We start from the raw sequence: 23,233 nt of genomic DNA, 5'->3' as shown, positions 1-23,233 counted from the left end.
GCTTGATGTGGAAACATGATGTAACAAAGATAAAAATTTCTTTTTCTGATAAATAACATGTCAAAGATTTTAACCTGTTGATTAGTTGACTTGCACTATATACAAAGGAATGCAATCCCATTGATATACAGAGAGGAAAAGAAGTGCCTGAAGAAAAATGAATATGTTTTAAAGTGTTCCTGTCAGTGAGTCAGCTCTGCACATATGCTCCAACGTCACCTAGTTCTCTCTACTGCTCTATTTCAAAATAGTACCCTTCTCTTTAACGGTCTCAAAAGAAAATACCTTACTGGATTATGTAACAAAAACCTGCAAAAAGATACAGCACAAAGCTAGCCAATGTTAAGAGATTGTCATTAGATTTTTCTGTTCTATCTAGATTGATTACCCAAAGCTAGCCAATGTGGAACACAAGTTGTGCTTGTAAAGTTTATGAATAATATGATGCTAGAACGTGTGTGTGCATTAGATCATAAATGCATCATTCTGAATGAGTGAATAGCTGCTTCAGTTCTACAAAACCCCACTTTCCCACACAAAATTGATTGATCATGATGATGACAACATCAATAACAAAGAAGTTCATCCGCCCTAAATCTTCCCAAGAGAAACATAAAACTCCTTGCTATTTTCTTTTTACCTAACAAAAGTCTATTTTACATAATTTCTCCTCCTGGAGGCCAAATACACTCTTCAATGGGTCTCAAATGCAATCAGCAGGATTAGGTCCACCACAAAGTAGATAAACAAATATCCAAAGTTGGAGAATTCCCACTTATTCCAGCATTTTACCTTAATCTGTATGCATATACATGCTAGCAGGGACATTCATGACACTTCATGCCTGTGCTAAACAATGACAAACATATAAGATATTTAGTCATTCCTGGACATTTAGCAATTGAAAATTATTAATGAGATTCAGTTGCCCAAAGGTGTTACCAAGCTTTTAATTGTTAATGAGCTTTCCTCGTGCTGTTTTATTGCAACTATGGAATGACATGTAGAATTCTTATTGGTCATAATGAAGGAACATTTTACCTCATCCAATCTGAACAAAAGGAATATGCTGAAACTGTATGAACAATGTGAATCTATTCCTGTAGCCTTAGCCGATTGAAGAATACCAAGAAATGATATTCAGGAGCCCAGTACACAAATCCAACAACAGGTCCCCCTTTAATGTGCTGCAGAGACCCAATTAGTTAAGCATCATATAATCAGTAGCAGCAACGCACAAATGAAACAGAAAGTATATTTTGCAAATTTCAGATCATAGTGTGGACAAAAAATTGTGAAAAAATGAAAACCTTTCCGTTAAGAATAACAAGTTCACCATCTACCCATCGTGGATTCCGGAAGCCAGGTTCTGCAAGCCTGCCTTGTCCTCTATATCGAGCAACCTGAACAGAAAATAGATTATAAATACATCAACTAATAAAGGGGAAAATGAAAGAAATAAAAAGAAAAAAAATAAAGGTGGCTGGAATCTTTCCGAAGAAGATAGTACCACTCCAAACTCTTCAGGAATGATCCCTTTGTGAGGTAGCTGGTTTCTTTTGCCAACCTTTGCACGGAATGCTACCTGCATAAACCCACAGATGTCCTATTTTGCTCCAAAGTTTCATAGAAATAGAGATAAAATGCATCACAGTGATAAACACGGCACTGGTTTTAACATGGGCATAAAACAAGCCAGATAATCTGATGAAGATTAGTCAGATCTAGTCGGTATTCTAATAGTGAAATCCCTCATTTACAGGTGCAACTTTAATCAGATTGGGTTGAGAACTTGTAAAATTTTGAATGAGCCCAAACCTGAACCTGAGCCCAATGTGGTTGAAATTCTTCAAATTGGGCAACCTAATTCACACCCCGTACTCATGTTGAATCTGGAATCCAGTTGACTGGAGTGGCTCATGTTCAATCATTTAGTTATCCATATTAGATCATGGGATATATCCTAGAAGAAAATGCATGGTCTGAGATCCATATCCTGACAAAATTTTGCTTAGTTCTGCATTATTGGATCTGGATAAGGTCTATTCCTCAGATAGACAGTAAACCAAAAGGCATAATAGCACAACCAAGAACAAAAAATTCAAGATTCATTCAGTAGTTCAAGCTTCGCCTTTATTTCTTCAAATCTCAAGTCTCTGCATATGCTCTGCTGAACTTATCTAATTATGATTTTTTTATGGATAACAGGAAACTTTATTAAAATGTAGGGGTGCAACTTGGGCGTTTTAGGTCAGTTTGAAGGTCAACTCAAGCCCAACCCTAAAAATGCAAACCTCGGGCTCAGGCCTGGCCCAACCCAAGTTTATCAATCCAGGCCCAACCTGAGCTTAACCCAATACAACCCAGGTTGAGCTTGGGCTGGGCCAGGCCAGGTTAGTCAGATTTGAAAGAACTTATTTTTACATTTTTAGACAATTGGGATTTATGGCCCAATTTGAGTAAAATTGATTGAAAATATGTACAAATTTCATTTACAAATGTACATGTGCATACTTCACACATACATACAGGCTGGGTCAGGTCGGGCTTGGGTTGGACCCACCCAAGTTGCACACCTGTTAAAATGAAACAAGAAAAGAATGTCATCATTTGATTTATAAACCTAGCATTGTCATTGTTGTCCACCCATTCCACAGGTTCAATGTTATTTGACCTTGGAGAATAGCTACAAAATAATGAATTGTCAAAAAAAATTGATGCCAAACACAGCAGTATTTCCTCTACATACTTATTACTAGAGTCAAAATCTCATGCCAGAGTTGGTGCTACTCCAAACGGCCTCTGTCCTTTTCCCACTAATAGATCATGATTAGCAACTTCATTCCATTCTTCTCCCCGATGTAGCAGCCAAATACCTCTACAGCTCAACAGAAGATTCCCTCCATACCGACATCTAGACTCTAGAGTATCCTCCATGAGCTTTTAAGCAACACTCCTGGACTTCATAAATATATTTATTCTTCAAATTCAGCACGTCGAGAACACAATCAGCAGCTCCCCCTTTGCCCTTCTAGATTTTTAAAAGCCATGACTTCATAAATATATTTATTCTTCAAATTCAGCATGCCAAGAGCACAATCAGCAGTTCCCCCTTTGCGCTTCTAGATTTTTAAAAGCCATGATGGCAGTATTTTAAAAATGCAAGGGGCATTTTGCACCAGAGGTGCGAGGCACACGCCTTTTCAAAGCAAGGTGCAAAAATGCTAAAAAAATTTTTAAAATTCCAAAAAATGCAAAAAGTTAAAAACATTAAATATAATATTAATTAAAAATATAAACTTAAATTTCAACATAAATGTTTTAAAAAAACTATTATCTCAAATTAAAATACATAAGCATAACATGTAAAACATATTTAAAATGAAAATTTAAAAATAAAATCAAGCATAACATATAAAACATATTCAAGCATGTAAAACTCACAATTTCTTTTTTCATCAATAATCTCTTTATTTTTCCACCGATTGCATTACTTCAAATAGCTAATGTTATGTTAAACATTATGCATTCTTTATTTTACAATCCAATTTTGTACCAAGTCCCTCAAGGCAAGCCCAAACAAGTCCATATTAGGACCCTAGTTAGATTAAATACTTGATTGGAACTACAGATATTGCTCTTTCATTCATCCTAACAAAGATATTTTTAAAACACAATTAAAATTATAAAATCTTTTTTATAGGGGTTAAGAATTTAAGACCCTAATATGGATTGTTTGGGCTTACCTTGAGGGGCTTCGTCAGGGGTCCGGGGGGGAGCCCTCGACCCAGCTGCTGGGCATAAAAACAGAAAAATGCACAAATTTTCAAAAGGCATGGGCCTGGGCTGAAGCGCAAGGCACACCAAGCACATGCCTAGGTGTACCAAGCAGACACCAAGCACATACCAAGGTGCATACCCTAAAATGCGCATTGCCATTGCGCCTAGGCACACCTTTTAAATCAATGCATGACAGTGACATCATAGTGTAAGTTTAAGATGCAACATTGAAGTTTCATCCATATCCAAACTGCATACTTGTTATTGGTTTTGGACACAAGAAACCCCTTCAGAGCCAAAATCATTCCTACAAATTGTATGCCATTTAATAATTTTTATGATCCTCCTATTAGTCACACCATGTATATGCCTGATGCAGAGGAACAAAATTTGGATCCTAGGAGGATTCAAATCCATTCAATAAAATCAGTGTTTTCACCACTGTATACTATTAGCAGAAGATAAAAATACACTGTTTGATATACAAAACCTTCTCAAAAAAGCCCAAAATTAATCAGGGGAATAATAATTATTAGACCGTCTAGAAGTGAAACAATGCTATTGATTAATGGAGTTATATACAAATCTTGCTGCTGCTATGTAAAACTACATTTTTTATCTATAAGTTTCATTAGATATTGCAACATGCTGATTAAACAAGTTCAATTTATCAACGTATGTTCATAAATTAATAAAGTTATTGTTAATGATCCAATATCAATGACTCAACATATGGTGTAATTGAATCAGCAAAAGAAAAAAAAAACCTGGCCAGCTGGTACATAAGGATCCCCTGTTAGTTTTATTGCCTCCACGTACTCATAAAATTCAAGATTCTGAACCTTCTGAGTCCCACCATCTTCTTGCCACTGACCAAATTTGCGCCTAAGATGAATAACTTCTGAGGTGTATAACCCATGAGCTCCAATGTATAGTCCTGTTAAAAATGGGAATCTTCTCAATCAGTTGATAGTTTATCTTAATACAGAACCCCATGGGAGCATGTAAATAGATATTTTATAGATTAAAAAGAAGACAGTGCAATGCAGAATGATATACATATAAAATAAATCAATATTTTCTCTAATTAAATCACCTGTCAGAGGATCCGAAGATGTCGGTATTTCAATGCGATTAAAAGTTGTTGACCCAGATAGAAGTTGATGGTTTTGAGTTTGGTTAAGGGTGAGATTTATTAATTCTCCTACATCTTTAAGCACCTGCACAATCCAGATTATGATACAAGGATCAACCATCTTTTAGGTTAACTTCTTTAAATTTCTTGGCTGGCTGACCCATCTCAAGCAAATTAATAATAATAATAATAATAATAATAAGAAGAAGAAGAAGAAGAAGAAGAAGAACAATAATAATAATAAGAACAACAACAACAACAACAATAATAACAATAACAATAACAACAACACTAATAATAATAATAACTAATATAAGTGAACAAACGAGGGAAACCCAACCTTCATGGGTATTTTCTCCCTTGTGATGATAAACTTGGCAAGATCAGACATTATACGGTCAATGCTGCGTTGACCATGAAGAATATCATTTTTAGCTGGTGATGCCTTTCCTTTACTACCAGCTTGCTGTCTACTGCCATCTTTTTCTATAGAAAATGAAAACGATAAGCGTCCTTTTTTCTCTAGCCTGGCTGGCACTCGAAGTAAATCCTTAGAAGGTACATTGTTTGAAAGCTGTACAAGACCACCAATTACAACGTTCACTGCCATTTCACTTCTGTCTTCACTAACTCCACTATCATCATTCATTTCAATCCCATCTTGATCTTTCTCAGCTTTATCTGTGTCTTCTGTCTCTATAATATCTAGCTCCATATCATTTTCTTCATCTTCTTCCTCCATGATCTGTTCAATTACCTTTGAGATTATATCTCTGTCTACCTTCCCTGGTGCTGTCACTTTCAAAACCTTGACTTTGACTCCAGGAATCATATCCTGCAAGATATTCTGAAAACCAGATAGCCCTTCAGCCGCATCAAAATCATCATCTCTGTCATCACCATCTTCTTCGGTATCTTCGGTAATTGTAGAAGATATATCATCTTTTCCTTCAGCTGACTCATTTAAGCTGCTGCTAGCATCTAATCTGCTGGATGACTTCTTTGGAGAACTTCCGGAGCTCCCCCTATTCTGTTTCAAGTATACTGCCTGAAATCCATGCAACTCTTAGGCAATAGAAACATACAGATGGTTGTAAATGTAATAATCATGGTAAAACAACTCGTGTAATAATCAAGGTAATATAACAAACCTGATATTTAAACAGGTGAAAAAAAAATTATATGGTATAGACACCTTCAGGTTTGAAACATCAAGCATCTAGTATTATCTCTAGATAGAGGAAAGCATAGAGTAGGAAGGATATACAAGAGAATAACAATTAATAAGCAGTGAAACATAGACAGAAATATCCCATTACAATTAAGTACACAAGGTCATGCAAACAATTTTCAGATGTGGATATAACGATTTGAATTTATACAACATATTAAATAACAGGAATTCCAATGAATCATGAGAACATACCTGCTGTCTATATTCACCTTTGTCGTTCATGGCCAGGTAAATCTCAAACAAGGGAACTCCATCTGTAGCAGTGGCAAGCTGTCTGATAACAGTGAGAGTTAATAAAAGGGCTTCACAATTTAAAATTCTAAATAAAATGTAACAATATTGTATCGAGAGTGAGATGATCATACATAACAGCATGTAAAAAGTGCTTGTCTATACAGCCCAATCTTCTTATTTAAAACAACCAAGACATTGAGCTTTCACTCAAGAGAGTGAATGACTAGCAACAGAGCATAAACAAATTACTCCATATTGTGATAGAACAAGAATTGGAAGAAATTGATGATTTTCTATTGAGAAAGTAGTACATATATATACAGCCTTGTAGATACTAAAAATGAAGAAAATCATATAGCCTTGCAGATACTAAAAAGGAAGAAAATCATACAACCTTGCAGATACAAAAAATGAAGAAAATCATACAGCCTTGTGGATACAAAAAATGAAGAAAATCAAAGAAAGAATAATTCCTATAATCAAGCTATTCCTAATTTGGCTAATACTACATATTTACAGCCTATAATTTTGTAACACTCCCCCTCAAGATGGAGCATAGATGTCAATCATGCCCAGCTTGTTACAAATATAAGAAATCCGAGCTCCATTAAGAGCTTTTGTAAAGACATCTCCTAACTGCTCTCCAGTCTTCACATATGCTGTAGAGATCAAGTTTTGTTGAATTTTCTCACGAACGAAATGACAGTCTATCTCGATATGTTTAGTTCGTTCATGAAAAACTAGATTTGAAGCAATATAAATCGCAGCTTAATTATCACACCATAGCTTCGCTGGAACTAAGACTTTAAGACCAACCTCAGTTAAGAGTTGAGAAACCCACATAACCTCATATGAAGCTTGTGCCATTGCTCTATACTCAGATTCTGCACTAGATCGCGACACCACGTTTTGCTTCTTACTCTTCCACGAAACCAGATTACCACCAACGAAAACACAATAGCCAATAGTGGACCTTCGATCAATCTTGGAACTTGCCCAATCCGCATCAGAAAAACACTCAATGTTACTGTGACCATGATTCCGATACAGTATCCCCCATCCAGGAGCTCCTTTCAAGTAACACAAGATTTGTTCTAAGGTTGCCCAATGATATACTGTAGGAGAGGACATAATTGACTTACAATACTAACTGAGTAAGCAATGTCTGGACGAGTCACTGTGAGATAGTTCAACTTTCCAACTAATCTTCTATATCGTTCAGGATCATCAAAAGCATCTCCATCCTTTATGAGTTGCTGGTTAGGAAGCATTGGAGTACTGCATGGTTTGACACCCAGTTTCTGTTAACAGGTCCAAAACATACTTCCTCTGAGACAGGAAAATGTCTCTTTTACTCCTTGCCACCTCAATCCCCAAGAAGTATTTTAGGTGCCCCAAATCCTTAGTATTGAACTGGCTCTGCAAGAAGAATTTCAAGGATGAGATTCCCTTCGTGTCACTCCCAGTGATAACAATATCGTCTACATATACAAGAAGTAGAATGATGCCAAATGTGGACTGCTTATAGAAAGCAGTATGGTCAGATTTGCACTTCCTCATCCCAAACCTCTCTATTGCCTGACCGAATTTTCCAAACCAAGCTCGAGGACTCTGTTTTAGTCCATACAGCGATTTTCGAAGACAACAAACTTTCTCAAACTCCCCCTGAGCAACAAACCCAGGTGGTTGCTCCATATAAACCTCCTCCTGAAGAACTCCATGCAGGAAAGCATTTTTAATATCAAGCTGGTAAAGTGGCCAATCATATGTAGCTGCCAGAGAAATAAATAATCAAAATGAAGTCAATTTTGCCACAGGGGAGAAAGTATCAGAATAGTCCACTCCATATGTCTGTGCATAGCCTTTGGCCACCAGGCGAGCCACTGATCCATCAGAATTAAATTTGACTGCAAAGACGCACTTGCATCCAACCGCTTTCTTACTAGCAAGTAAATCGACCAGATCCCAAGTACCATTCTTAGTCAAGGCATTCATTTCCTCAAGCATGGCATCACGCCACCTAGGATGGGATAAAGCCTGGTGAACAGTTTTGGGAATCCCTACAGAATCAAGAGAGGCAACAAACGAACAAAAAGTAGAGGACAAACGATCATAGGTAACATAAGAGGAAATTGGATAAATACACTGACGTTTACCTTTCCGAAGAGCAATAGGTAGATCAATATCACTGGGCATTGGATCTGATGACGAAGAAGAAACCGGTACCGGACTTGTCACAGAAGGATTAGGTCATCAAGAATAGACTTGAGTAATAGGCAGTTTTGGTTGAGAAGGTGGTGGGGGGGGTATTGGAACAACACTAGCGTCTGGACCAATGACATAATACACTAGTAGATCATCATCCTCTTGTGGAGACACAAGTGTAGATGGAGCAGTAAAGAAATGAAGATGTTCATGGAATGTAACATCAGCTGACACAAGGTACCTGTTCAAGAGAGTAGAAAAACACATGTACCCTTTTTGGAGACGAGAGTATCCCAGGAAGACACATTTTAATGATTTGGGGTCCAATTTGGAAACTTGCGGACGAACATCACGAACAAAACAAGAACATCCAAAGATACGAAGTTCAACGGGAAACACAAATTTATTAGGAAACAAAATCTTATAAGGGATCTAATCATTTAGAACAGTGGAAGGCATGCGATTAATCAAAAAACACGCTGTAGAAACAGCATCAGCCCAAAACTGTTTAGGAACATGTGTTTGAAATAAAAGAGCCCTAGTAGTTTCAAGAAGATGTTTATTTTTCTCCCAACCACTCCATTTTGAGATGGAGTATCAACACAAGATGATTGACGGAGAATTCCATTCTGAGCCATGTAAGTCTAGAAGGAATCAGAGAAATATTCCTTGGCATTATCACTTTGCAATGTTTGTACAGACACATCAAACTGGGTTTTTATTTCAGCACAAAAGGTTTTAAAATGTGAAAGCAACTCAGAACGAGATTTCATTAAATAAAGCCAAGTCATACGAGAAAAATCATCCACAAAGGTAACAAAATATCGAAATCCAATCTTAGACATAATAGGACAAGGTTCCCAAACATCTTAATGTACTAACTCAAAAGCATGACTAGCCCTTTTATTAACTCAAGAAACAGACGATAGACGATGATGTTTTGCAAACTGACAAGACTCACCATCTAAAGAAGATACATCATGAAACTGAGGAGATAACTTCTTTAACAAAGGTAAAGATGGATGCCCCAACCGATAATGAGCTTCAAAAGGAGATAAAGTACTGGAATAAGAAATGGTCTGAGGTTCCTAGGTATCTAAAATGTACAGACCTCCTGATTCTCGTCCTTTACCAATAATCCTCTTCGTCATAAGATCCTGAAACAGACAATGATCAGGAAAGAATGAGATACAACAGTTAAGAATATGAGTGAGTTTGCTAACAGATACCAAATTAAAAGAAAATTTTGGTAAACTCAATACGGATGACAAAGAAAGTGTTGGTGTGGGATTGATAGTGCCAGAACCAATGACTGAAGAAATAGAACCATCTGCTAAGGTGACTGAAGAAGGAAAAGTGTGTGATTGGAAAGTGGAAAAGAGACTAGGATTACCTGTCATATGATCTGTTGCACCAGAATCAATGACCCACTGAGAGGAAGAAGAAAGAAGACATGTATTGGTTTTACCTGACTCAGCAAGGGCAATGATGGACTGAGAGTTCTTTAATGCCTCTTGATACTGGGTAAATTTCACATACTCATCTGCAGAAATTGTAATGGTCTGATTTGTCGATGGATGAGGAGCATCACTCGTAGTTACAACATGAGCTGACTGAAACCCAGAAGACTTATGGTTTTTCTTTAACAATTTCTGGCAAGTCCTTTTAGTGTGTCATGATTCATGACAATAGTAGCAAACTACTCCCCCTGTGGCCCGAGTTCCAGCATTCCAACCACTATTACTGCCACCTCTGCTACTATTCTGAGAACGAGACCGGCCAGTTGATCCACTATTCTGACTGACAAGTGCACTAGGTTGCTGTACAGGTGAGGTATGGGAATCAGTATCTGTACGAATGACCCTTGTAAAGACCTCTTTTAAAGAAGCAATCTCAGGATTAGACAGAATCTGTGATTTAGCACCATCAAATTGAGGATTAAGACCGGCCAGAAAACTCATAATAGCCATCTGTTCACGTTAAGTCTGCTGAACTTTGATATCAGTACTGAAAGGTAACAAAGCGTTCAATTCTTCATAAGTGCGTTTGAAATTCATGAAATAGGTCTGAAGAGAATGATCATGTTGTTTAGCCCGATAAAATGTCTTGCAAACAACAAAAATACGGGAAATATTTTCTTTACCAGAGAACAGAAAAGCCAAATATTCCATTAGTTCTTTTACAAACTCATAGTGAGAGACATGACTAACATACTCGTTCTCAATAGAATTGCAGATTTGCAAAAACAATTGACCATCAATCCTTAGCCATTCAGTGCGGGTCTCATCAGTAGGAGGGTCCTTAGTCAGATGGTTGTCCTTAGAGATACTCCATAAATACAAACGAACAATCTTACTCCAGTCTAAATAATTAGTCTCGTTTAGTTTTTGTTCAATGATCTTAGACAGAATGGGGATAACACTAGGCATAGCCAAGTTCTTTTGTTCAACCTCTATCATAAACACAGGAAAATAAACTTTTAACAACCAGCAAAGCCAATAAAACAGAATCGTCAGCATATGCAACACCCAAACAGCAAACAACCACAACTAGCAGCACCGAAATATCAACTGTATAAAAAGAACAGAGAAGAAAGACTTTCCTGATGGGCAAACAAACACCACAAGAGTAACATCGAGGCTGTTGTGCTACTCTCCGACCTATTGCAGACTTGAAAGCCCTCTCCCGATCGAAGTGAAGTAGAGATGGGTGAAGGTGGGTAGGCCGATCTGGGATTCCGCTACCACTGGTAGGGACAATGAGATGCAGATGTCACTCGGAATGGGTGACCTAGAGATCGCAGCTGCTGCTCACTTGGGCAACGTAAAGAATTCAAAGCTGCTCACTTGGGCAGCAGAGGGAAGAAAACCAGAAATTAGTTTCAGACTAGAATTGGTGTCTCCAGCTCTGATACCATGTGATAGAACAAGAATTGGAAGAAATTGATGATTTTCTATTGAGAAAGTAGTACATATATATACAGCCTTGTAGATACTAAAAATGAAGAAAATCATACAGCCTTGCAGATACTAAAATGGAAGAAAATCATACAACCTTGTAGATACAAAAAATGAAGAAAATCATACAGCCTTGCGGACACAAAAAATGAAGAAAATCAAAGAAAGAATAATTCCTATAATCAAGCTATTCCTAATTGGGCTAATACTACATATTTACAGCCTATAATTTCGTAGCACATATAAACAACAAACATAACATGACTATATTTTTTTCTCAAGAAAAGATAACTATATTCATTAATTCAGAGAAGGTACATGCAAGGTTCAAAGTATCGATACGCCCCTGTGTATCGGCAGAGGCATATCGGTACTTTGAACCATGTGTGCACCCGAGGCAAGAGGCACAAGGCGAGGCGTGCGCCTTTTTAAAGCAAGGCACAAAAATACAAAAAATTGCTAACATAAAAAAAATGTCAGAAAATTAAAAAAAAATGCAAAATTATTAAAATAATATTAACAAGAAATATAAACTTAATTTTTAAAACTAATGGTTTTAAAAAACCTATTATCTAAAATTAAAATACATAAACATAACATGTAAAGCATATTCAAATGAAAATGTAAAAATAAAATCAAACATATAAAACATTTTCAAGCGTGTAAAGCCCACAATCTCTTTTTTTCTTCAAGTGCATTACTTCAAGTAGCTAATGTGATGTAAAACATATTACATTCCTAATTCTACAAGTTGCCTTTGTGCCACACCCCTCGAGGCAAGCCCAAGCAAGTCCATGTTAGGGTCTTAAATTCTTAATTCTCACACAAAAATAATGATTTTATAATTTTATTTGCCTTTTATGAATATATTTTATTAAAATGAATGAATGAACAACATTACCAAATAGGGGGTTCTCAAAGCTCTAGTGCAAAAAAGTGTACAATTTTCAAAAGGCACACGCCTGGGCCAAGGCGCAAGGCGCATCAAGCGCACGCCTGGGCACGCCATGCGTGCGCCTGTGCTGCACCTAGGACCAGGGCGAGGCACCTACCCTAAAATGCGCCTCGCCTGTGCGCAGTGATTTAAAAGGCGCACCTAGGCGCACACGAGAGGCACATTTTAGGGTAAGCGCCTCACCCAAGTCCTAGGCACAGCCCATTCAAAAGGCACACACCTAGTACACCTAGGCATGCGCCTTTTGAAAATTTGACGCTTTTTCCTTTTTAATAGTCTAGTAGATGGGTCGGGGGCTCCACCCCCAGACCTCGTAACACACCCCTCGTGGCCCCATATTTGGTAATGTTGTCCATTCATTCATCCTAATAAAATATTTTCTTAAAAGCAATTAAAACTATAAAATCATTATTTTTTGTGTGAAAACTAAGAATTTAAGACCTTAACATGGACTTGTTTGGGCTTGCCTTGAGGGGCGTAGCATAAAGATAGCTTGTACAATTAGGAATGTAATATGTCATCTTAGCTACTTGATTTTTTTTTATCAGTAACAAGAAACTTTCATTAAATTATAAGAAAATTAAAATACGAAGGTGGGGGGAGGTAAACCCTCTTACCACCCCCCCAACAATAAGATTACATAGTAGCCCAAAACAAATGACTTCTTCCCACCCCCTGTTTGGCCAAAGTATCTACAAATGAATTAGCACATCTTTTAGCCCACCGGACACGCACATCCATTCCTTGGGTTAGACACTTAAAACGTCTTTTTTCATTAATGTAAGCCCATAACCCATCGTTTGCCTTCTCTATCCAACCAATTACCACTTGCGAATCACCTTCAATAATCAACTTATTTATATTCAACTCCTTAGCCCTTTTTACCCCCTCCAGGAGGGCCTAAATCTCTGCTCTCAAAGAGCCTCCAACTCCAATTGGTCTAGAAAAAAGAGCTATAACTAAACCTGCCTCTGTTCTAAACACACCACCAATCCTTGATGGCCCTGGGTTTCCTTCACTGCACCCATCAAAGTTGAGTTTGATAAAGCCTTCCATCAGAGAGGAACACCCTCAAAGAGATTCATTGTTTTTACCCATTGTGATACCCTCAATGAAATTACTTCTATAATTGTGTCCCTACTTCTTTCTTTTTCAGCAAATATCCTTTGGTTCCTTTCCTCCCAAATCATCCAACAAACTGCTGCTTTAGTACACCTCCACAAGATTTTTCCCATCTTTTTTATCCGGCAACCAACTGCATAGGTGAAGAGGCTATGAATGCATGATGGAGGAGTCCACCTGCAACCAAATAAAGAGAGAAACCACTCCCAAATAGAAGAAATAAAAGAGCAAGATATAAGTAAATGAGAACAAGACTCACCATCAGCTTTACAAAGGGTACACCAGTGCGGGGACAAGCACCAAAAAGGCTTCTTTCTTTGAAGAAGATTGCAGGTATTAATTCTTTTCAAAGTTATTTCCCAACAGAGTGCTCCAACCCTAGGTGGGACCAGTCTTCCCCACACTTCTTTAGAAGGGAAGGGTGAGGCAGGAGCAACAGAAGAGTGGGCCAGGGCATTGAAAAAGGAGGCACAACTAAAAGATCCAAAAGAAGAGAGGGTCCAAATTCGGGAATCCCCCTTAATCGGATCTAAAGAAACCTTTTGGAGAACCTAAATCAAGGACCACACCAAATCCATCCCAGAATCTCTAAGGCCTCGTCTGAAACCCAAATCCCAATTAATCTGAAATCCACACTAAAGAAGAGACAGTTAAGTTTTTGTATCTAGAAAGGGAGAAAAGGGAAGGAAACAAATTGTACCTGACGACTTGTACCTGACAAAGGGAAGAAAACAAGGAAGAATGGCATGGATGGCTTTCCAAGGTGTTTTTGCTTAAGCTCTTGCCGAAATTCCAGCATCCCAACCATCTACCGTCAGCCCGTGAATGCTCTTTATCACTTTTGTCCACAGTTTGTCTTGGTCCATTGGAAATCTTCACAGCCACTTACCCAGTAAGGTGGTAGTATTAGCTACTTGATGTAATTGAGAAAAAAAGAGATTGTGGGTTTTATATGCTTGAAAATGTTTAATATGTTTGATTTCATTTTTAAATTCTCATTTGAATATGCTTTACTTTACATACTATGTTTATGTATTTTAATTTTAGATAATAGGTTTTTTAAAACATTTGTTTTAAAATATAAGTTTATATTTTTATTAATATTATGTTTTATATTTTTTGGCATTTTTTTGAAATTTTTTACTTTTTTTTAGCTTTTTTTTAGTAGTGCGCCTTTCGCTTTTAAAGCACTGCCTGTGTGCGTAGGTGCACCTTTTAAATCATTGCGTGCGCGTTTATTTTTTATTTTTTAGTTTTTTTTCAAAACCTTATTTTTGGGGGTGCATTTAACTATATTTTTATTAAAAAAAAAAGGGTGCCCAAAACACTTACAGACAGGTGTATCAGGACCTAATGATATGATACGCCCGATACAAGGCATATCGTATCGAAATTTTAATCCTTGGGTACATGAGATGCACAGGAAAAAAAAAAAAAGGAAGACACACTCAGTTACACAAGAAGAGTAAAGTCACTGATAAAGAGAACCTGGTCCCTGATAAAAAAAAAAAAAAAAAGGAAGACACACTCAGTTACAAGTGAGTTTGCTGTCTTGGAATCCATGAGTGTTGCATCTATACCAGCCGGTCCCTGGCCTCGGTCAGATAATGGACCAGCTTCCAAGGGTCCCCATCTTTCTCCCCTAACCACTTGATTGAGTTTGCCGAGTCACCTTCAATCGCTAAGCTTGTAAGGCCCAAGTCTTTAGCAATTTGAATACCTGTGAGGGCTGCCAGGACTTCAGCCTTGGTAGAATTTGCTATACCTATTGAACCACTAAAGGCCCAGCAGGTGTTACCATCCTTGTCCCTGATCACACCACCAATGTCAGCCATCCCTGGATTTCCTAAAGCACTACCATCAAGGTTTAGCATCAAATCCCTCTCTTGAGTGGAGGAATAAGCCGATGGGACTGTCAATGTACAAGAAGGGTGGAAAAAAATTGGTTATGTTCCTCTGCAAGTCATTTAAGGAAGTTCCTTTAAATATTTCAGCATTTAGTCATTTACACTCCACAAGTTGTGTAGTAAAAGAAGATATGGCAATCAAATCTGCAGTAGCTCTGCTCTTGTTCTCAAAGATTCGCCCGTTTCTTCTCCCAAACACCCCACAGGACAGCATGAATTACTGTAGCCCAGTAAGTTTTTCCTCTCTTGCTAAAACCGAAGTTCTGCAATTGCCAAATGAAGTCCAAGATACACTTCGGAGCAGACCAAAAACCCAACAAGATTCAGAAAGAAGTTCCAAACCTGTCTAGTAACCTGACAGTGAATTAGAATGTATTCAGCAGATTCACCATCCTGCAGGCATAGAATACAGGTATGTGGGGAGATGTAAGGCTTTCCACAGTTCTTCTGAATCAAATCAACAGTATTTATTATATTCAAGGCTTCAAGCAAGCCTCCCAAGCAAAGAAGCAGGCTCAAGGAGGTATGTGAGAAAGCCAGATCTTCTTTAAGGGGAAACGGGCATCGTTCTCTTCAGCTGTTAGTTCCTTGGAGAAGGACTTGTTGAGAAAGAGCCAGGGAACGAGACCAAGGGGAGAGATAGACTTCCCTTAGGGAATGGGTTAAGGTGGTAATCTCTTCAAGTTCTCCATCGCTTAGGGGCCTTCTTAGGTTCAGGTTTCGGTTAAGGATAGAGGAGGTAAAGGAGAAACAAGCTGATACAGTGGTTTCTTGGTTCAAGGAAAGATTAAAGATTATAGGAAACAAGGTTGCCAAGGTAGACTCTCCCCACCAGAGATCAGACCAGAATTTAATTTTATCCCCATTACCCATTTCATATCTAACATAACATGACAATATTTCCAACAGTATATCTGTTGGAAGCAAAATGAAAGCCCTTTTTTTGGGGATCAATAACAAAGACTAAGAAAACTGGTAAGTTTGATTCCTTCCACCTCCATAGCCACCCTTCTTGATTGACCTACCAATTGTGAAGACACACGGGCTTCTCTCCAATTGTTTTGGTGCTTTGATATTTTTCTTCTTGATCTGGTAAGTTCGATTCTTTTGAGCTCCAACTGCATATTTGTGAAGAAAAGGGAATACAGACACATGTCAAGGTGGGAGTTGGCTACAGAAGATGTGGTGGGCAGGAGATGTATAGCAAACAAGTTTTGTCAAGGGAAAAAGGACTTGCAATGCCAAGGGAGAGAACTTCATTCTTCTGCAGTAACCCAAACCCCATCAAAAACTAAGAAAACTGAGTCAAATTGGTTAGGGGTTAGGATTACACAGTTTAGTGATCATTTTTGCTCTGTTAGCTTCAGGTCAGGATGGGTTAGAATTGAAGGTTTGGGCTTAGGTTGGACCATTCTGGCCAAAGTTGCACAACTGCTCTTCTTTTTTTTTAACAAGCAACAGTTATAAATTTTATTAACAATGATGAAAAACAAGTATCGTTGCATTTCATATGATATCAATACAAAGTGTTTCATATGATATTCCAATGTAGTGGTTAGCCTCAATTAACCACAACATTTAGGATTCAATACAACTACCACCTTGGGCTAAACTGTCCCTGAAATAGTTGATTTTCTTAATGCCCCCAAGTTTGCTAAACCATCTGCCATACCATTGGCAGATCTCGGTACCCATCTAAAAGTAACCTTTAACTCAATAATTTCTAATATCTCCCTAATTACATGTCTATATCTCCACGGACCCTTATTGTTTCTCTTCAGCCACCTCATGACAACCCGAGAATCCTTCTACTGTCATGTTTCTGCAGTTCATAGTGCTTGCCCTCAATCCCTCCAACACCGCCCACAATTCTGCCCTTGTTGAGTCACCATCCCCTGCTGGCCAGGAAAATAAGGCTAATATATTCCCTGCATCATTTCTGAATACTCCCCCTACTCCTGATTGGCCAAGATTGTCTAGGCTGCAACCATCAAAATTCAAGATTATAATTCAATAGGCGGTGCCACCCATGATGATTAGTTGATAATTCTGTTAACTGAGGATTCAGCCACCGATCTTCAATTTCTCATAACGCATCAGAGGTAAAATGTCTAAATTCCTCCATAGTTTTAGCCCAGTGCTCCACCTTGATGATTATGTTTTCAATAATCCCTTCTCTTCTATGCTCCTAGCCTTATCGTTGAATATTCTTGCATTTCTTTTTTCCCATAAACACCAAACTACTGTAGCACTCATACATCTCCACATTATCTTGCCTGGGGAAAAGAACAAGGCATTAAACTGGTTTCTCAAGTCATCTGGAGGGGTCCACCTGCACACAGAAAGAGCAAAAAAAGAAATCCACATAGCAGAAGCAAAATTGCAAGAGATTAGCATATGCAAGGCACTTTCACCACTTGTTTTGCATAAAAGATATGCACAGGGAGTGTTGTTCAACTGCTTCCCGGTAAACAGTATTTCTTTTTAGGATCATTCTATGGTAACAGCAGCTTTTGGCACCTTGGTACTGAAAATCACTGTTCAGCTGTTTAATATTGCACATGTTAGATTGGCCCATCATAACCAAACACCACTACTGATTAAGACAAATGTAAGCCCATGTCTAGAAAAACATGGGTGCAAAGTTACAAAGCTCCTATGTGCAACATGAACAACTAAGCAGTGATTCATGATACAAGAACCGAAACCACAGTATAGTACCAATGTACCATAGAATTTACATTTTAAATCAACAACTAAAATTGCTATGAATATAAAAAAGCAAAGAGAAGAGATGGAATAGAGTACAATCACCCTGGAATTGTAACTTCTAACTTTTAGGAGATTCATTGGTGATTCTCAAAATGGAAACCTTAAAATATGTTAGAGATCCACCTGGGACTGTAACTTCTTGCCACATATCTTCCATGTTCTGCAGTTATACGAATAATTCGACCATAAGGATCACCTGAGCCTTCTGAAATGCCAGCCCACCACCCCACCTAAAAGTACATAAAAATTAGGAAGAATAAGAAGAAATGGATTCACCATCCATGGATTATAGAATGGGTATATTTAATATCCCTGTGGCTTGAGCCGATAAATTTTTTATATCTGATATCTGTCAGATTGAAGATGCCCTTCCCACTATAACAGATAATCAACAAGAAAATGCCCTCCCCACTTTTCCTATACATTATACTATTCCATGATTATAAAAACCAAATTGACCAACACACCAGCATAGCTTCCAAAGCATAACGTTCTTTTGCTAGCAATATTAATACCAAAACATTCTATTTTTAATATTTAATCAGGGGAAAACCCTCTATGGAGTAGAGGAAGGAAGGGGAGGGGATGGAGTCTTATAATATTAGGGGGTATAAGGGTATTTGGTTTGAACATGCAAGGTATGAAGTGTACTCAGAGTGGTCAAGTCAGTAGGTCAGCAGAGGGAGCCTGTGCTTTTGTTTACTGGAGTTGTTGGAAAATTGTGTCAAGGGAGTAGGGGGTTACTGTTTCTCCTTGTATTGGTGATATCTTATATCACCTGAGATTGCACTCTTTTTTCTTGTTAATAAATTCTTTCTTTACCATTAAAAGAAGGATCAGTGCCAAGAAATACAGAGCAGACTGGCTGCTAGTGTTAGGGACTGTTTAGGAAGAGCTGAACTGGCCGGACTGAATGACTTATTGCTTTTTGCTTTAGTTGTTAAAATAATTAAATAGTAAAACAATGGACAGTAAAGCAATCAACCCAACTTCAGCTTCAACCATTAAGGAGTTCAAAACTTCCTTATTAACTTATTCACTAAAAGACAAAGAAATAAATCATTCAGTTCAGGCACTTCAGCTGTTATCAAACGACCCAATGGCAACCTGAGCAAATGGATCAATAGAAACTCCATATGTTTTCTTGCAAGCAGGAAATTCATTACATCAGATATGCTTGTTCAGTAAAAGGAGACTGGATGAAGATGGTACATGTGGAAATCCTTGCAGGAATAACAAACTGTAAAGATGATGGCAATTATGGTGTGAGAGAAGGAAAATGCCATTACCCACTTCTAGGACATTTGAGGTCAAAATAATTAAGATTCATAGCGAACAAATAAATAAATAAATATACAAAATGTCAAATTGACAAGTGTTTGTATATTATCCTCAAGATATCAGAAATTAACTCACCAATCCAGCGCCAGCATAATCTCGGAGTCGAGATGCATCCTGATAACGCTCTTCTTCGATTGCTCTCTACAACAACAAAGAGGTCTTTCATTAATGACAGAAACAACAAGATAACTTAATTATATACTTGTGGAATGAAATGGAAGACAGAAGACAATTTCCCTACATTAAAATGTGAAGTCACTTTGCCAACAGTGTCCTTTGTTGCTGCAGCTGCAATTGCTACTTTGAGTTTTGCAGCTTCTTCATAATCTTCTTTATAAATAGCATCAACTAACTGTGACTGTTGAAATGAAGAAAAAAAAAAAGTTAGCATAGGCAAAATTATATAGCATAAAAATATCAAATAACAACTCTGGTGAACATAGCCACGCCAACATTTAAAGCAATGAAACTAAGAAATTGTCAGGAAGGTCTGCCTTGAACAGACATGCATAAAGCTAGGCAACATAAAGAACTTTCAATAATATTCATGGTTAAGACTTTTATTTTGAAAGTATAAGGTAAAGTATTTCATTCAAAATAGGGGTCAATATACAAATAAGTCTCTGTGCAATGAGAAGCTGTACAGAGCAGTGTTTTAAAATGCATGGAAGGCATACGCCTGGAGGCGTGCCTCCGGGCAAGGCGCTCCCAAAATGCCCTGAGGCGTACACCAGAGGCGCTGACACCTCTGAGGCGTACACCTCATGCACTTTTTTCATGAGGTGTGCTAGAGGCATACACCTCATGTGCCTCATGCGCACCTCAAATAAAAAGACTGAAAAAAAAAAGAAAAGAAAAAAAGGAAAGGAAAGGAAAAGAAAAGAAAAGAAAGGGAAGGGAAGAAAAGATAAGGGGAAGGAAAGTGGGATCCTCCTTCCTCTTCATTCTTCTTAATATAAAAGATTTTTATTAAAAATAAAGAAAAGTGGGATCCACCTTCCTCCTCATCCCCCTCCTCTTAAGGAGGCTTACGCCTCACGCCTCTAGGTAGTGGAACGCCCCGCGGCACGCCTCCACGTTTTAAGACATTGGTCATATTATGTGAGACTCTTCAATTTTTAGTGTAAAACTAAATTTCAAATCCAACACTTTGTCCACCCATGTCCTTGCTGTATCTGGCAACATAGCTGATAGTGTCATTCCTTGGCACAAAGGTAAATCTCAGACTGACAAGCTTGAGAACACAAGTTTAAGTCTTAGAGAAGTCATTTCACACCCATCAAGCTAGAGGTTAGGTAGATGTCAAATCCACCTCCCAAGACCCCAAATTGCTGGTACCAAACTACCAGCATTTGGCCCTCAGTAGAAATTCCTTTGGGCCTGAGTCTCAGCCATCTCCATTGGCTAAACATGACCCAATGAAAAGATCCTTCCCTGCCCAAACTCAGAGAAACAAGCCAGAGCTGTCTAATTAGAATACAATGAATTAGGAGATCCATAGCTAATTTCCCATCCTTTTCAAAGACTGAATGTAAATTTCCCAGTCCAGGTGGTTCCTCTTGGTTGTTAGAGACTTAGAGCAAGCTATCATGCAACTCATGAGCTTCTTACAGAGTGTCAAATTTTATAACAACAAAGGTTGTCAAGCTTCTTTGCCTCTATTAGTAATTTCCCATAATGAATAAGTTATTGCCAAATCCTTATGGAACTTAGAATGGTAGGGCATGGCTCAAACTTACAATTGCTCATAACTATTTTTTTTTGGCAATACCTTTAAGAATTAGTGTACAAGTTTAATATCTAGATTATCTACCATTTTTCCATATCAATTGGATTTCATATGATATATAAGAGAGAGAGAGAGAGAGAATGAAATAAATAGGAGATGAAGTGACATGACCACAACCAATGTAAGTGGCTGAATAAACCTCTAGAATCCTTGGTAAGCCAGGAGAAGTGATGGCTTCAAAGACAAAAAATATGACCAAGACAGGAGCAGGTGTAAAAAAAGAAAAAAAAAAAAAGATAATGATTTTAACATGTTTAAACTTTAAAGAATGAGCACATTATTAATTGTGAGCAAGGATGGAACTCGGTACTTCTTTTTTCAAGACTGGGGACACTGGCTACCTCTACAAACTGAAACTCAGGATTTTCACCAGACGATTTATTAGGGATGACACTGGTATTAAGGAATCAGCATACATATTCAGCCATACAAAGAACTTAGAACTGATAGGATTAATGAATCAAGTGTTTCTCTCAAAGGAGGAGAATTCTATTAATGTTACTGTAAATCCCATAAAAACAAAGATCTCTGGGTGTTTTGATGTAACATCATTGTCTTTTCAAGTATTGCAATATGACACTTCTATAACCTTTCCTCCATTCAGCCCTGTCCAGTTCCATGACCATTGCTAAATTATGAGCCCTTAAATCATTTCCTACTACTTCAACCCGTGTCCATTTTAGTCTGGCCCTAGTTCTTCTTACCTTCACCATGACCTTTTTGGTCTGCCCCTAGCTCCTCTTATCTTCAACTTGTAACAAAAAACTTCTTCTCGCCGGTGCTATAGATATTCTTCTCCAAACATGACAAAACATCTTATTCTACTTTCCATTGTTTTATACCTATTGGAGCCACTCGTACGTTCCTCTGAATAATTTCGTTTCCGATCCTATCCTTTCTAGTTTTCCCAATAATCCATCTCAAAATTTGCATTTCTGCTACACAAATTATCGCATATTCAATATCCGTAATTCAAATTTTGTTCGAATGTCATATCGATTATGATTTTGTCCTAATATACTTCCCTTAAGCCTAAGTTTCAGTTTAAATCTTCTTCATACAACCTTCACCTGAATACATTCCTCTCAACGGGAACTACAAAAGTGAGGTCCTCGGTAATAAAAACCTTTAAGAGTAATCAGAAATTAAAGTACCTTCAGAACCGAAACAATCCGCTCTTGCTCTTCGACCTCCTTGAAATGCTTCTTCCACCGATCCCAATCCCAATCATCAACCTCCTTACTGTCTTTCTCCCTTTCCATCACATCAATGGTCAATCCAGTCTTCGACTGGTTCCAATAAGAATTTTTGTAGTCGTCGAACCTCTTAATTGCCTTTTTCACGACGTCCTGCAAGAAGGAATCCCATCCTCCGTGGACGTAATCGTCCGCTGGCGACGGAGAACTTGAGCGGTTCTGACAGCGACAAATAGCAGAGTCTGAAGTTCTGGACGAGGAATGAATCGGGGCTCTTTTTAATGGCGGAGAACATCGAGATGGAGAAACTGCAAATTTGGCGCTTCCGAGTGCGAATTTGTGAGGGTTTCGATCGGCGTAAGTAGTTGGAGAAGGGAAACGAGGAGCTGAAACTGACGCCATGAACACAAAATGAGAGAGCAAAGAGAGAGAGAAGAAAGAGACTACGTGATTGTGGTGGAAAAGAAAGGGAATAGATCAGAGACGGAGAGAATCAGGACTCAGGACTGATGAGGAGGATGCGGACTCGAAGCTAGCATGCGCATGGTGCGATACGGGCCCAGTGTTGCGGTGCTTCGCAGAAACAGACAATACAGTAACCAAAAT

General features: G+C 38.1%; 1 protein-coding gene across 3 annotated transcripts; it reads right to left on the bottom strand.

Moving 5' to 3' along the window:
• Positions 1 to 21: 21 nt before the first annotated feature.
• Positions 22 to 23,188, bottom strand: EX1 (UvrB/UvrC domain protein (DUF3506)). 3 transcript variants are annotated; one of them, XM_088945129.1, is made up of 13 exons: positions 22,586 to 23,188; positions 19,884 to 20,000; positions 19,718 to 19,783; positions 18,425 to 18,531; positions 6,342 to 6,423; positions 5,256 to 5,963; positions 4,877 to 5,000; positions 4,548 to 4,717; positions 1,511 to 1,585; positions 1,311 to 1,403; positions 1,042 to 1,187; positions 793 to 849; positions 22 to 309 (listed from the first exon to the last, which is right to left on the bottom strand). In XM_088945129.1, exons 1-11 carry the CDS (start codon positions 23,027 to 23,029, stop codon positions 1,095 to 1,097), a joined length of 2,079 nt encoding a protein of 692 aa, XP_088801255.1. In that variant the 5' UTR covers positions 23,030 to 23,188; the 3' UTR covers positions 22 to 309; positions 793 to 849; positions 1,042 to 1,094. The 3 variants fall into 3 exon arrangements, with proteins under 3 accessions (XP_088801255.1, XP_088801256.1, XP_088801257.1); XM_088945130.1 differs by having other exon boundaries at positions 793 to 844; XM_088945131.1 differs by lacking the exon at positions 793 to 849.
• Between the last annotated feature and the right edge of the window lie 45 nt (positions 23,189 to 23,233).

This window comes from Nelumbo lutea, chromosome 5, assembly GCF_056320005.1.
Source record: "Nelumbo lutea isolate HS-2025 chromosome 5, American lotus-T2T, whole genome shotgun sequence".
Classification (NCBI taxonomy): domain Eukaryota; kingdom Viridiplantae; phylum Streptophyta; class Magnoliopsida; order Proteales; family Nelumbonaceae; genus Nelumbo; species Nelumbo lutea.
The sequence above is the reverse complement of the archived record's forward strand: the minus strand, read 5'-3'. Positions and strand labels throughout refer to the sequence as shown.